Source organism: Ovis aries, chromosome X, assembly GCF_016772045.2.
Source record: "Ovis aries strain OAR_USU_Benz2616 breed Rambouillet chromosome X, ARS-UI_Ramb_v3.0, whole genome shotgun sequence".
In the NCBI taxonomy this organism is placed as follows: Eukaryota; Metazoa; Chordata; class Mammalia; order Artiodactyla; family Bovidae; genus Ovis; species Ovis aries.
In genome coordinates this window covers 103643156-103659155 of record NC_056080.1, presented here as the reverse complement: position 1 = coordinate 103659155, position 16000 = coordinate 103643156, and the positions used below count along the sequence as shown (strand labels likewise).

The 16000-nt window shown below is 47.1% G+C and overlaps 1 protein-coding gene across 4 annotated transcripts in view; it reads left to right on the top strand.

Moving 5' to 3' along the window:
- The window catches only part of ARHGAP36 (Rho GTPase activating protein 36), a 31404-nt gene extending 21547 nt beyond the window's left edge, over nt 1–9857 (top strand). The window contains exons 2-12 of one of the 4 annotated variants that reach the window (XM_060407220.1): nt 1658–1816; nt 3082–3147; nt 3692–3930; nt 4165–4357; nt 4568–4623; nt 4869–5019; nt 5471–5619; nt 5794–5970; nt 6213–6310; nt 6447–6553; nt 8641–9857. In XM_060407220.1, the coding sequence (XP_060263203.1) occupies nt 1658–1816; nt 3082–3147; nt 3692–3930; nt 4165–4357; nt 4568–4623; nt 4869–5019; nt 5471–5619; nt 5794–5970; nt 6213–6310; nt 6447–6553; nt 8641–8798 (1553 nt within the window). In that variant the 3' untranslated portion in view covers nt 8799–9857. 4 annotated transcript variants of the gene reach the window in all.
- The last annotated feature ends 6143 nt before the right edge of the window (nt 9858–16000 follow it).

The window sequence follows — 16000 nt, the reverse complement described above, 5'->3', positions numbered from 1 at the left end:
TTCATGATCTCATTCCTGCCTACCCAGATTTATCTCCGTCCATCCCCTTTATACAGCTTTAAGAATATAACAACCTCTCTCCCATGTCCTTGCCTTTGCACAAGCTGTTCTCTCTTTCCGGACGCTCCCCCCTCCTTATCTCCAGGCAGACTTAGAGGATTCCTCCTTTCTGTTCTCACAGTAGTTTGTTTATATCTTGGGCGATTGACTTATCACAGGGTTTTGTAAATTGTTGCTAACCTTCGTATTTCCATCACTGCACTGTTAAACCCTTAATGAAAAGAATATTATTATTTCACTCATATTTGAATCTTTAGTGCCTGGCACAAAGTGGGCAATTAATAAACCTTTTTATTCTTTTAAATGCATGCATGAAAAAACAAATTAATACTAGAGGTGAAGATGTGCAGTTAGGATGCTGTGTGGGGTTCAGGGAGATCCCCACTGGGGGGGGGTCCTGTGCATTCTGGGAGCAGTAGGAGATAGCGGGCACGATGGAGAAGGGGCATCTAAAACAGGTTTGCCAACACACAAAGAAACTTCACTATACCAATCCTGTATAGAAGGTCTCATTAGAAGCGGACTGGAAATGATGTTTGTTTTGGTACAAACTTTTTTTTTTTTTCAGGAAAAAATAACAATCAAGTTGCACAATTTTTGGTAAATAGACAAAAGGCAAAGGGCAACAGAATCCCACCACTTAATACAGATACCATGAGTAATTGGGTGCATTTATTTTAGTCTTTTATTTTTATGCATGTTTTCCTTCACATAGTTGTAATCATAATTGATACAATTCTGTATTTTATATTTGTTGTTTAAAAGTTCCTTGTAAGCATCACTTTAATGACTGCATAATTTTCCATACAATGGCTATTCCCTAATGTATATAACTAGTCTTGTTGCTGGGCTAGTTTTTTTTTTTTTCTTTTACTGTTACAGTTCTTTTACTGTTACGGTTCATGTACACATGGTTTTTCCTTTCTATAGGAAGATTTCATTAGGATAGATTCCTAGAAGGGAAATCACTGGGTCAAAGGGCCTGGGGATGACTTTTGGCTTCAGATTCATGTGTCCAGTTTGCATTCTGGAAGAGCTGTACAAAATTTACAGAGCTCCTAACCTAGATGAATGTACCCATTTCACCCAAACTGAACAGCATCAAGCATTATCATTAAAAAAATAAAAATAAACTTCATCAGTGTTCTAAATAATTAATGGAAGAATATTACCTTATTCTTATCTTAATTTTCATTGAAAATTTTTAAGTAAGGTTGGTGGTTGGGGTTTTTTTTAATCTTTTTTTTCTTCTTCTTTTTTGCCCAATTAGGTTTTTTCTTTTCTGGACTGTCGGTTCAGGGCTGGGTTTTTTTTTTTTTTTAAGTTGGAGTTGTTTTTTTTTTTTTTTAAATAAGCAGCCAGAGGCAGCTCTGCTTGAGGGTTAAGCCGCCTCCCAGTTTTCCCTCCCTCTTTATCACCCTCCCCCCCCCCCCCAGAGTTCTCTCCACCAGGTCCAGAGACAATTGGATGATGCAGTCCTCATAATCATCCGATGATTGCAGAATGGGTGGCTGCATTCCTTTTCTGAAGACAGCAAGGACGCGGTACCCCAGAATCATGCCCCCTTTGCTGTTGTTGTCTGCCTTGATTTTTTTAGTGAACGTCCTGGGAGGAGCCCCAGGACACAACTCGAACCGCAGGGCCAAGATGATCTCAATACATAGCCTCTCCGAGCTGGAGCGTCTGAAGCTGCAAGAGGCTGCTTACCACGAACTCGTGGCCAGGCAGTTCCTCTCTGAATTCAAACCTGAAAGAGGTGAGCAGTACCCCGGTATGTGGCATCCTCGCCTTTGGGCCGAGTGGACCCTCCGGGCCGGGCGGAACGAATTGGGGGTTTGGGGGTCGAGGGGTGGGAGGGACTCTCCTCTGGTCTCGGACCTGGCCGGTTCTCCCGGCTCCCGGATAACCGAGGGAGTGGGACTTGAGGGGTGTTTGGTCAACTGGGAAGAGGTAAAGATGAGTTGAGTTGGGTCGAAGCTTGGGGCTTGGGGGGCAGTGAGACAGGCAGATATCAGAGACAGACAAGTGGACAGAGGACAGGTGAAGAGACAGACGGACCAAGTGCGGTGCCAGAACGAGTCAGGACGAGATGGAGGCGCAGAGAGATACTCCGGGAGGACTGGGACAGACAGAGACAGCGCGGTTGAGAGACCAAGAGTTGGAGGGAGATAGCGAGACCGAGAGAGAGACGCGCCAATCCCGGCGAGTAGCGGGAGGGCGGATGCGGGTGCGGGGAGCGGCGGCGGGAGGTGCGCTGGGAGCGCTGCCCACCTCGGCTGGCTGCCGGGGAGCGAGCGGGACCCAGCGCAGGACGGGGGTCGAAGAGCACCGGGGTGTCCCCCGCGGGCGCAGATTGGGCGGCTGAGGGGAGGTGAGTCGGGGGGTGGGGTCGCTCGAGCCCAAGGGGCGCCGCCGCAGGGATGAGAAGTGCAGGGGGCAGTGGGCTCGCCAGGCGCGCGCGCGGCGGGCGCAGCCGAAAATAGGAGCCCAGCGAAGGGCGATGAGACCCCGTGGGCAGCCGCCGCTGCGGGGGGTGGCAGTGCGGGGCCAGCGGGTGTCGCCGCTTCTCCCGCCGCAGCAGCGCTGGGAGCCGCTGGCCTCCGGGGAACGAGCGCGCCCGCAGTAACTTAGCGACCCCTACTCGCCCGGGCGCCGCAGGCAGAGCCCCTCCCCTCGCCTGTTGCGCTGTCCCGCGGCCTCGCAGCCCTGGAATCTCAGGTTGAAGCGTCGTGTTGCGCTACTGCTGGTGCGTAACGAGATGCGCGCTGCGCACGCGGCGCCGTACAGGATCTGGTGTGGTGACATCCTTGGAGTCTCGGGAGGTAAACAGAATTGGTCCCGTTTTCAAATGGGGAAACTGAGGCTGAGTGAAAGCAAAACACTTCGGGAGGACAAGACAAAGCTGTTTGCCCCTCCCTTCCCCCTCCGTCCCTGTGGATCCGTGCACTGCGATGTTTTAGTCACTTATCAAATCCTTTTTGTATGAGAGTGCGTGTATTTTCGTTTTTTCTCTTCCCATAGCTCTACCTACTGACCGTCCAAACACCTTGGAGAAGTGGTTTCTGATTCTGAGAGGACAAGAGAGGGGTGAGGGTCTCTCTTACTGTACTTTCCTTAGTAAAGAAACAGAATGCTGCACCCCTCCTGCATTCGAGAGCCTGGTTACTGGAGACAGGGTGGTGCCCACTGCCCCTGGGTCCCCCGTCCCCTCCCTTCCCCCTACCCTCCCCCCCCCCCTCGGGCTTCCAAAAACCCCGCAGGGTATGGTTTCAGGAAATGGCGCACTAGTTCCTGGAGTGCTGAACAGTCCCATCAGATCTGATCCCCGATGAATCTACTACCCCAGACAGATCGCCCAGAAGAAACTGCCCTCATTGCTTCAAGGTGGTCACCCCCTGGCAGGTCTTAAGGCAGGGACCCCGTCGGGGTAGTGGAGTGGAGCTGAGTCGTTCAGCCAAATCACTGTAGGGTCTCTTTGGCTCCCTCCCGGGGGAGGGGCGCTGCGGGTCTGGCGGGGTGGGGGTGGCTGGGGGTGGTTGCTTAGAGGAGGGCTACAGCCCCTGCAGTTCCTCCCGATTTAAGCGCTGTGGAGCGCTGACGTTTCTCATTCCTTCTCTCCCTGGCTCCCAAGCCGTATCTCTCAAGACCTTTGGCATTCGTCTGGAAGAGGTCCTGGTGAACGAGCTTACCCGCCGCAAGCAAGTTGAACTGAGAGCCACGATGCAGATTGAAGAAGCCGCCGGTCCCGCTACTAGTGGTCGTCGTCGGGGAAACGCGGTGCAAAGGATGTTTGGCCGCATCCGGCGCTTTTTCAGTCGCCGACGGGATGAGCCCTTCCTGCCCCGGGAGTTTACTCGCCGTGGGCGTAGAGTGAGTTCAACCTTTCAGGTTTCAGGCAGGGGCCCTTCGTGAAGTGTCCGGGATGTGGGGCGGGAGGGTCAAGGCCTGTGTCCTCAGAAGGAAGGGGATGCTGAACAGAACGCGTTGGAGGGGCGTAAGAACTTGTCTCCCGTTGCAAACGTGACGCAATCTTTAGGAAGGTTCGAAGTGACACCCCGCCCCCCCCAGCTCCCCCATTTTCACAGAGTCTGGGTTTCTCCACAGGGCGCAGTCTCTGTGGACAGCCTGGCTGAACTGGAGGATGGGGCCCTGCTACTGCAGACACTGCAACTTTCCAGGATTTCCTTTCCAATTGGCCAGCGACTTCTGGGATCCAAAAGGAAAATGAGCCTCAATCCGATTGCTAAGCAAATCCCCCATGTTGTTGAGGCTTGCTGCAGCTTCATAGAGAAACATGGTAAGGGGCCAAGAATGGCGGTGAAATCAAGGTGGAAGGCAATTAAAGAGAGCCGTTTTAGAGATGGGGAAGGGTGACAGGTCAAAGGAGGAAGGGCTTGCAACATTCCCCTGCCACCAGTTGGGGTTGGAATGCGGTGGAGGAGGAAAAGGGTAGTGCTGGGGGAGGGGTGAGCAGAGATACTGAGCTTCCCTTGGTCTTTTCTTTCAGGCTTAAGCACAGTGGGGATTTTCACCCTGGAATATTCTGAGAAGAGAGTGCGTAAGGTAATAATAAACCAACTATGTTCACACTTTTGTTCCGTCAGTGAGAGAAAGCCCATGGGGTGGGGCTCCCCCATAGACCTGAAGAGACTGTCACGCCTGGTGAGGGGAGCATGGTCTTCTTTCTAGCCCCTCAGGCACACCATATAGCCAACTACCTCTACTGAGGGCTGAACTTCATTGAAGGAGTGGCCAGGAGGAAGGCTGCGGTGGGCAGAGCCTTCAATGGCAGTATTCTCTTTTTCTAGCTCCGTGAAGAATTTGACCAAGGCCTGGATGTGGTGCTGGATGACTCTCAGAATGTACACGATGTGGCCGCGCTCCTCAAGGAGTTTTTCCAGGACATGAAGGACTCGTTGCTGCCGGATGATCTGTACATGTCCTTCCTCCAGACAGCCAGTGAGCCTTCTGCTTGCCCTTGTTGGGCAGGGAAAGGAAATAGCACAGGGGATGTGGGGCTCTGGGGACAGAGCTCAGGCTGCAAGACCCCAAGGCACTAAGGCAAAATGAATAGCAGAAGATGAAAATACCTCTCCAGATTCCACTACAAGTCTGATCTTTGGAAATCTCTCTAGAGCTTCTTGAGGCTGTGTGTACCCTCTCAGGGCAAAGTAAAACCTAGATTCTGTAGAGGTGGGGGTCTCCTTTTTGGGGGGTGTCTTATTTTGATGGGGGCACTTCTGGGTTCTAGGGATCCTGAGTGCAAATGCCAGGGGAATGAGCAAAGAAAAGATGCCTAGGTACCTTCCCCATAGCCTTCAGCAATTTGCAACCATAATCACACCTTTCTTTGTGTCAGGCTGCTGCCAAGGCGCGCCCCCTAAACCAGCCCCTGATTTCCTCCCTCTAGCGCTGAAGCCACAGGATCAGCTTTCTGCCCTGCAGTTGCTGGTTTACCTGATGCCACCTTGCCACAGTGACACCCTAGAGCGTCTGCTGAAGGTCCTGCATAAGGTCACTGAGAACTGCGAGGACTCCATTGGCATTGATGGACAGTTGGTAAAAAGCTCTGGGAAAGGGTAGTGAGGTTCATAGCAGGGGACATGTATGGGAATATATGAGAAAGAGAGAGAGAGACAGGGAGGGGATAACAAGAACAAAAGGGACCTTTCTATTTGTGTAATTTCCATTACTGCTTTTGAGTTGATCACTTCCTGCTTTCCTTTTACCTAGGTTTCAGGCAATCGTATGACGTCCACCAATTTGGCTTTGGTGTTTGGATCTGCTCTCCTGAAGAAGGGGGCATCTGCCAAGAGGGAGTCCAGGAAAACCAGACTGGGGATTGACCACTATGTTGCCTCTGTCAGTGTGGTCCGTGCCATGATTGATAACTGGGATGTCCTCTTCCAGGTGGGTGGAAGCTTTGGACACACACATTTCACAGCTCTCTCTCTCCTTTTCCCAAGACAAGGAAGAGTTCTATGTGCATCCCTGAGGGATAGCCGAAGCAGGCAGCCACAAATCTCCCAGTTTAAAAGTCCTTCCTACATTAGCTGTGCATGGTGCCTTCAGTTCTGGGTACCTGATACAGAGGAGTATAGACTTTTTAAATGTTGTGTAATAACAGCTAACCTTGCTAATTTTGCTCTCAGGTGCCTCCCCATATTCAGAAGCAGGTTGCTAAGCGTGTGTGGAAATCCAGCCCTGAAGCCCTTGATTTTATCAGACGCAGGAATTTGAGGAAGATCCAGTGAGTGTTTTCTGGGTTTATTCATGCTTAGCCTGAAGGAGGATCTCCTATGGGGGCTTCTGACTCCAGGTCGCCCTTATGTTAGTCAACCCAAGTATATCAACTGACTTGCTTTTTCAAATTCATTCCCCTTCAGGAGTGCACGGATAAAAATGGAAGAGGATGCTTTACTTTCTGACCCGGTGGAAACCTCTGCTGAAGCCCGGGCTGCTATCCTTGGTCAAAGCAAGCCCTTTGATGAAGGTCAGTTCCCTGCTGGCGGTCAGACCCTTGCTGAAGGTCAGGCCTTTGCTGCAGGTGAGTCCCTTGGTGAAGGTCAGGCCCTTCCTGAAGGCCAGGTCCTTGCTGAAGTCGAGCCCCTTGAAGAAGATGAGTCCTCTGAGGACGATATGTCAGTCAATGAAGAACTAGTATTTGAATATCTCAATCAAGGATTAGTCTTTGGTGAACTTCAAGGTCTTGAGATTCCAAATGACCTTGAGTTTCAAGGCCCGCATCTCGAAGGCATTCCAGAGCTTGATGAAGAAGATGATGATGATGATAACGATGATGTCCTGAATTTTGATGGTCTTCCTCTCCTTGAGGACATTCTAGATGTGGATGATGAAATTCCAGACCTCATTGGAATTGCAGACTTTGATGAAATACCATATTTTAATTTTTTTCCGGACCCTCATGTAGTTCCAGATGTGCAAGAAGTCCCAAACCTTGGAGAAAACCCAAACCCTGGAGAAAACCCAGACCACGACCTTGATGAAGGACAAGATTTTGAAGACTACCAAAACCCCAACCTCGCAGAAGTTCCGGATCTTGATGTTGTCCCGAACATTGAAGAAGCTTCAGATGCTGATGAAATTCCAGACCATGCCAATGACTCTGATAATGATGAAGACCCAGATTTTGGAGAAGACCCCAGTCTTGAAGATGTTCTAGCCCTGGATGAAATCCCAAATGATGAAGCCTCAAATGCTGAAGAAGTTCCAGACCACCAAGAAGCCCCAGAAATCAATGGGATTTCAGACTCTGATGAAGACTTTGATTATGATGAAGTCCCAGGTATTCATATGGTCCCAAGCCCTGAAGCAGCCTCTGGTGGTCATGTCCCAAGCCCTGAAGAAGCCCCTGGTGGGCATGAAATCCCAAATCATGAAGAAGCCCCCGAGATCAATGGACTCTCAGACTCTGAAGAAGACCCCAGTCTTGAAGAAGTTCCAGCTCTTGATGGAGTCCCAAATGAGGAAGAAACCTCAGCTACTGAAGAAATTCCAGAAATCAGTGGAATTGCAGGATCTGAAGAATACTCCAGTCCTGAAGAGGTCCCCACTCTCCATGTGGTAACAAGCCCCGAAGATGTCTCTGATGCTGATGAAATTCAAAGCCAGGAAGAATCCTCAGATGAAAGTGGAGTACTGAACAATGAAGAAACCTCAGATGTTGAAGAAATCTCTGGGCGCGAAGAAGCCGCTGATGTCCATGAAATCCAAGACTCTGAAGAAAATCCTGATCTTGAAGAAGACTCAGTTCTCAGTGTGGTTCCAGAGCCCAAGGACACTCAAATTTGCAACGAAATTCCAGTTTCTCAGAAAGACTTAGGCAACACTTTTGAAGAAGATGAAGTTAATGTGACTGCAGAGCTTGAAGATGTCTCCATTCTCAGTACAATTCCAGACCCTCAGCCAGACCTAGCTGTCAATCTTAAAGAAATCATGAATATGGAAACAGTCCCAGTGCCTAATACTGTTGACTCAAAAGAAGTTCAGAATCCAAAGACCGTCTGGTTCCGCCAAGAAGATGCAGATGTTACATTTCTTGTAGATATCACCTTCTTTAAGAACCAGTCTCAGCCTGGCCAAGTCATGGACTACATGTCCTTCTTGGAGTCACTGAAGAACAACGCCTGCTTTCGCCTCTCCATGAAGTTCTGTAAGCTTCCGGCTCCGGCTTTGTTACTCATTTGCTTAGTAAAATTAGTCAGGCTGGCTGTAGGGTGGTGGTGGCTGTTAGGAGGCCACCCGCTTCCCTGCTTCCCTGGTGGTATTTCCCATTTGCTCTGAGCATGGGGTATCTGTCTGACTTTTCTCTTCTCTAACACAGGCTTGCCCTCTTACCCTCCGTCCCCCACAGCCAGCTTCCACAGTGGGCCTAGATATAGAGATATATCTTCTACTGTTAAGCTTCAGTTTTCTTACATGTTAAATGGGGATAATAATTTCTGCCCTAACTTCTTGCTTCGTACTGTATTTGAAACTCAAAATTAGGTCTTAGTCTCTTGGGTGCTGTGCAAAGTATGAAGTCTAGAATCATGAGTTAACATTGTTACTATTTTCCAGGTTCCTCTGAGGAGCCAGCTGTGCCTCCCGGCACTGCCCGTTCCCATGACGATGAGGAAGGAGCGGGTAACCCCCTCATTCTGGAGCAAGACCGCCCATTGCTCCGTGTGCCCCGGGAGAAGGAGGCCAAAACTGGCATCGGCTACTTCTTTCCTTAGATGTTTTTCCTTCTCTATGGTGCCGGACAGGGGGAAAGGGTGGGGGTAGACCTGGGATGTCACAGGAAACATTAAGGAGTCTTGAAGGTAAAGATCTGAGGGTAAGAAGGAGTTCTACCTGATGCTCGGGTCAGGGTGAGAATTCCAAACACACTGCCAGCCCCTTTCCTGGGGGATGTTTGGTTCCTTATGCTGGTAAAAGCAGAGATGTTTCTGTGTCATGCTCAGGCACCCTGGTGCTACCTTGCCTCTCTCTTTTACCCCTGATCCTGGCTTTCCCCTTACTGCAGCCGTCCCTTTAATTGATGTGACATTTGTGGTAAAATACCTGTCCCAGAGAAGCTCGCAAATCTCGAGGTGCTTTCCCTCCCCCAAAGGGGATTGCATGCTTTTCCTGACTTTCCTACCCTCCTCCTAAGAGCTCAGTTGGAAAGGCCCTCAAGAGGCATGCTAGGATGTTAGATCAGCCTCCTGACAGCTGACTAACAATTAATGCTAGATTATGTCACACCAACTCATAGCCGTGTCCCCACAGTCACTCCACTGTGATTGGATAAATTTTCCAAATTATTTAGGCCAGTGGTTCTTCAAACAGTCATTCCCCCAAATACTGAGAAACCCAACACGCTTTTCTGGAGTCAAAAGTTAGAGGAAAAATTTGACTTTATTTCCTAGATCCATTTTACAGAGAGCTGGCAGGCATATCCTGCTATCAGCATAACAGCTCGTTAGGTATGAACACATAGTTCCAAGTAGTAAAACTCACTTGATTACAAAAGTTCTAAATTATCGTCTCTGTAGTTCCTCTATGCGGGACGGTACAAATTTGCAGGACATGCTCCGGTAACACACAGATATGGGTTACGTATGACATCCAAAATTATAGCTGTTATTGAGGGGTAACAACAGCCAAGGTCCATAGAATGAAGAATGTACTGTATTGAGGGATAGAAATTGATCACACAATGGGTAACAACCACAGAGCTCGAAGATTTGTGATAGTTAAAACTTCTCTGGCGTTTAATCCTTAATAAAAATCTGTATTGTAGCAGCAGCATATTCATGGCTTACTGGTTTGTTTTTTGTCTTTTTGTGAAATTTTCTTGGTGAGTTGGGAAGCTCTGGCTGGAGCTGAAGGGGAAAGCGAGGTGGGGAAGAGGAACAAAAGAGAAGAGGGTGATGTGAGATAAAGGGGAGGGGTGACATGGTATAAAGGGATGAAGTCAGTGGAATAAAGGGGAAGGGGTGATGTGGAATAAGGGGATGGAGAAAAATGGAATAAAGGGGTTGAGGTATAATAAAGGGGGGATGAGGTGGCATAAGGGGGGTGGGATAAGAAGAGTGGGTGATGAGGAGTAGAGAGGAGGGGGGTGAGGTGGGATAATGAGACCAAGAGAAATAAAGGGGATGCGGTGCAGTAAAAGGGAGTGATACGGAATAAACGGAGGAGGTGGGATGGGGGGGTGCGGGATATGGCATAAAGGAGAGCAGGTGGTAAGTAAAGGGGAGGGGGTGACATGGGATAAAGGGAAGGAGAAATTGAATAAAGGGGGTGAGGTGCAATAATGGAGGTTGAAGGAATAAAAGGGGGAGGTGGGTTACAGGGGGTGATACGGCATAAAGGAGAGCAGGTGATGAGTAGGGGAGAGGGGTGGCATGGGATAAAGGGATGGAGAGAAATTGAATAAAGGGGGTGAGGTGCAATAAAGGGGGGAGATGGGATACAGGGGTGATACGGCATAAAGGAGAGCAGGTGATGAGTAGGGGAGAGGTGACATGGGATAAAGGGATGGAGAGAAATTGAATAAAGGGGGTGAGGTGCAATAGAGGGGGTGAGATGGAATAAAATGGGGGAGGTGGAATAAAGGGGTGAGGTGGGGTACAGAGGGGTGATGTAAGATAAAGGAGAGCAGGTGATAAGGAATAGAGGGAGGGGGTGACAAGGGATAAAAGGATGGAGAGAAACTGAGTAAAGGGGAATAAAGGGGGTAAAGTAGAATAAAAGTGGTGAGGTGGGATAAAGAGGCAAGTGGGATACAGGGAGGTGATGTGGGATAAAGGAGAGCAGGTGATGAGAGGAAGTGGTGACATGGGATAAAGGGATGGAGAGAAATTGAATAAAGGGGGTGAGGTGCAATAGGACGGGTGAGGTGGGGTACAGAGGGGTGAGGTGGGATAAAGGAGAGCAGGTGATAAGGAATAGAGGGAAGGGGGTGACATGGGATAAAGGGATGGAGGGAAACTGAATAAAGAGGGTGAGGTTGAATAAAGGGGGTAAAGTAGAATAAAAGTGGTGAGGTGGGATAAAGAGGCAAGTGGGATACAGGGAGGTGATGTGGGATAAAGGAGAGCAGGTGAGGAGGAGTGGAGAGGAAGTGGTCATATGGGATAAAAGTATGGAGAGAAATTGAATAAAAGGGGCAAAGTGGAATAAACAAGGGAGAGGTGGGATAAAGGAAAGTTGGGGAATAAAGGGGAAGGGGTGATATGAAATAAGGGCATGGAGAGAAGTGGAATAAAGAAGTGAGATGGAATAAACTAGGGTGATGAAGAATGAAGAAGAGGGGTGGTGAAGAATAGAAGTGATGCAGAGAAGTGGAATAAGATGTGAGAAAGAGTAAAGGGGTGTGGTGTGTGATGAAGGAGACTAAAATGGAAGAAGGGATAAAGGAGAAGTATGGGGAAAGAATAAAACTTAAGAGGAGGACCTCTAAAAGGTGGAAAAAGAGGGGAATAAAGGGAGAGATCACTCAGTGTTCTCAACTAAGAAATTCCCCCTGGATTGTCAAAAATGCAAACCTGGAAACACTTGGAGACATATGATTTCCAAGGGCAAGAGAACATGCTTCTGTTTGACTGATGGAATGGCCAAACTTTCTTGAAATCCTAAGAGTTCATGACATGCTTGGAAACTTCCCATGTCAGGGACAGGCTTCCAGAAAGAGGAATGGTGTGTATTTATTTTTGAACACTTTGCTTTAGGATATTTCCTTCTGTAGAGTTTTACTGACAGCAGAAATGTAGTCCTTCCTATAATAATATAGGGTCCTTCCTATAATAATAATTATTTTATAATAACATAGTGAAAGTTCACACATATTGAGTTCTTTGAAATATATTTAAAGCTTTACATGCATCATGTTAAAAAATATTCCCAGCAACTCTATTAGATACATGCTACTGTTACTCTCATTTTTCTTCTTGAGGAAAATGAGATACAGAGAGGTCGAAAACCCTGCCCAAACTACACATCTGGTTAGTGGAAAACAACTGGTCTTCAAAATTTAACCACTGGATTATATTCAGTTCAGTTCAGTTCAGTCACTCAGTCATGTCTGACTCTTTGTGACCCCATGGATTGCAGCATGCCAGGCTTCCCTGTCCATCACCAACTCCCAGAACTTATTCACACTCATGTCCATTGAGTTGGTGATGTCATCCAACCATCTCATCCTCTGTCGTCCCCTTCTCCTCCTGCCTTCAATCTTTCCCAGCATCAGGGTCTTTTCAAATGAGTCAGTTCTTCCCATCAGGTGGCCAAAGTATTGGAGTTTCCGCTTCAGCATCAGTCCTTCCAATGAATATTCAGGACTGATCTCCTTTAGGGTGGACTGGTTGGATCTCCTTGCAGTCCAAGGGACTCTCAAGAGTCTTCTCCAACACCACAGTTCAAAAGCATCCATTCTTTGGGGCTCAGCTTTCTTTATAGTCCAACTCTCATATCCATACATGAATACTGGAAAAACCATAGCTTGACTAGACTGGCTTATTCTAAAATTTTAGGATTCTTCCTCTGACACAAAGATGCACTGAGATGTCTGCAATCAGGTTTTTTGGTTTGTATTTTTGCACTTTTGAGAAGCAAGCTTCAGGTTCCTTCCTTATAGATCCTTTCTTCAGACAAGCCGTTGGACAATAACTGTGACATCTCAGGCAGACTCTAGCAGATATATCAAGGACTCACAGATATTAAAGCCAGCAGAAAATACAGAGCTCATCCATTCCACGACTTCACGGGGCCAAAATAGTACCACGTGTCCTGGGAAGAGTTCAGCTGTGTTTTTCCCACTCAGCTTGAAGATCAACAAGTGAACCAGAGAGTGAGCAGTTGAGTAAAATGAAGTCGCTCAGTCATGTCCAACTCTTTGCGACCCCATAGACTGTAGCCTACCAGGCTCCTCCATCCATGGGATTTTCCAGGCAAGAGTACTGGAGTGGGTTGCCATTTCCTTCTCCAGAGGATCTTCCTGGCCAAGAGATCGAACCCGGGTCTCCCGCATTATAGGCAGACTCTTTACCGTCTGAGCCACCAGAGCAGTTGAGTAGATTGATTCAAAACCTTCCCTTCACTTCCTGGCCTTCCCTGACACCAGGTTTTTTTCCTGATCTAATTGCTTCCCCTATAGTCCTCCCTAGTGCTGACTACCAACCAAGGAGTTGGGACTGAGAGTGGTGAGTAGATATGGGTATTATTCTCACTCTTCCCCATACTTGAAGGGCCAACTCAACAGGCTTCCTTGATGCTTCAAGTCCTGTCCTCATTCTAGGTGACCTCAATATTTACACGGAAGGCCCATCCCACACAACGTGGCCTTTCACCCTTTAATTTCTTAGCATTTCACCTGCCTGCAGCCACTTGGCATCACTGGGCATGATTTCACTTCCAAAAGACTCAACTCTAGTATCCCATTATGACTCAGATCTCATTATAGCTGGATCCCACATCATCTGCTGTTTGGTCCTGTTGAGATGCCCAGTAACCCAAGCATTTTCTTTTCTCTTCCCTTCTTTCCTTATCCAGGCAGGATCTTAGGGCATATTATTAATTCAGGACTGACTGTATCTTCATCCCCTTGTCTTGGAAATACCACATCTGCACTATTTACTCTCAGTCTTGGGTCCCTTTAAGCATCTGATTTCTCCCATTTCATAATGACCACCGTGAGAGAAAGGTAGAGAACCCTCCAAATATCGGTTCATCTGATAGACTTTCCAACCCCAACTGGGCCCTCAGGCCACTCAACAATCCTCTTGCACACCCCAGGTTATGTCTGTCTCTAATTCTCCTCCCGTTCATATTCCATTTTCTACATCATTCCCCTTAAACAGCAGTCTCTTTCAACTTAACTCATTCCAAATACATCCTCTCTTCTGCTTTATGATTGTTTATTTTCCTCTTCTTTTTCTAGTCTTTAGGTAGGAACTTAGATTATTGATTCTCTTTTCTAATGTAAATATTAGTGCTTTAACAGTGTATCACAAGTTTTGTGATGTTGTATTTTCATTTAGTTCAATATATTGTTAAAATTTCCTAAAGGTTAATTTACTTTTTGTTTCGAGTTTTCCTGTCATCTTTTTGTTATTGATTTGTAGTGCTGCCTGGCTCACTGTTATGGGTGGGCCTTTCATTTCATCCAGAAAAAGGATGAGCATATTTAGGCCACCTTCTCTTTCTATAACTAAGCTTGTGTTCAGGAAATGGCAGACCTAGGTCACCTTTTTCTGTTGCATAGGAGTTAATAAGGGCTTCCCAGGTGGCTCAGTGTAAAGAATCTGCCTGCCCTGGGTCAGGAAGATCCCCTGGAGAAGGGAATGGCAACCCAGTCCAGTATTCTTGCCTGGAGAATCCCATGGACAGAGGAGCCTGGCAGGCTCCAGTCCATGGGGTCACAAACAGTCTGACCCAACTGAGCGAGTGAACACACATACACACACACACACACACACACACACACACACACACACACTAGTTAATAAGATGTCTTTGTACTGTGCTGTTTCTCTTGTCCTAGGGTCCTAAACCTTCCTCTTCTATGTTTTAGATTCTCCTTTGGTTTTCTCTGAAGATATTTCCAGAGCTTATAGTTGTACTTGGTAGGGAGGAGTTTGGGAGAAAGGGGGCTATGTGATCTTGCTCTGAACAGAAGTCTGATTATTCTTAAAAACTTTATTCAGATATTTCCAATTTATTCAGAGTTTCCAATCTATATTTTAGAGTGTTCAATATTGTTAGTGTATTCACAGAGTTGTGCAACCACTGTTGTAATCTAATTTAATAATATTTTTATCACCCCCAAAGTAACCACATACTAATTAGCAGTCATGCTCTATCTTCCCTATCCCCCAAGTATAGGCAGCCACCAAACTACTTTCTATCTTTACAGGCTTGACTATTCTGAACATTTCATATAAATGGAATCACACAGTATGTAACCTTTTGTGACTGACGTCTTTCATAATACTTTTAAGATTCAGCCATGTCACAGCATGTTTCAGAACTTCATTCTTTTTAAATGTCAAATAATATTCCATTATTGTTATGAATGTGCCATATTTGATTCATAGTTACCTAAAACAATAATGTTGGAGCTTCCCGCGTGGTCCAGTGGTAAAGAATCCGCCCACTAATGCAGGGGATGCCAGAGATGCAGGTTTGATCCCTGAATCGGGAAGATCCCCTAGAGTTGTTCAGTCACTAAGTCATGTCCGACTCTTTGCAACCCCATGAACTGCAGCATGCCAGGCTTCCCTGTCCTTCACTGTCTCCCGGAGTTTGCTCAAACTCAGGTCCAGAGAGTCAGTGATGCCATCCAACCATCTCGTCCTCTGTCGCCCCCTTCTCCTCCTGCCCTCAATCTTTTCCAGCATCAGGGTCTTTTCCAATGAGTCAACTCTTTGCCTCAGGTGGTCAAAGTATTGGCATTTCAGCTTCAGTATCAGTTCTTCCAATGTATATTCAGGGTAGGTTTTCCTTTAGTATTGACTGGTTTGAATTCCTTGCTTTCCAAGGGACTCTCAAGAGTCTTCTCCAGTACCACAGTTTGAAAGCATCAATCCCCTGGAGTAGGTAATGGCAACCCACTCCAGTATTCTTGCCTGGAAAGTTCCATGGATAGAGGAGCCTGGAACTTTTTTCATATTTTCCCTTCTGCCGATTTTTATCTGAGGTTTTTGATTGAGTGTTGAAAGTTTTTCTCTATATTCTGGATAATTTTTTTTCCCCAGTCTGTGACTTGTTTTTCATTCTCTTAATGGAATCTTCTCAAGAGCAGAAGTTTGTAATTTTAATGAAGCTCAGTTTACTATGTTAAAAAAGTTTAGGATCTTATTTTTGGTGCCATTTCTAAGAAATCATTGCCTACTCCACACTCACTAAGCATTCTCTCAAAGTCCGCACCAGACGGAGGAGATAATTGGTCTAG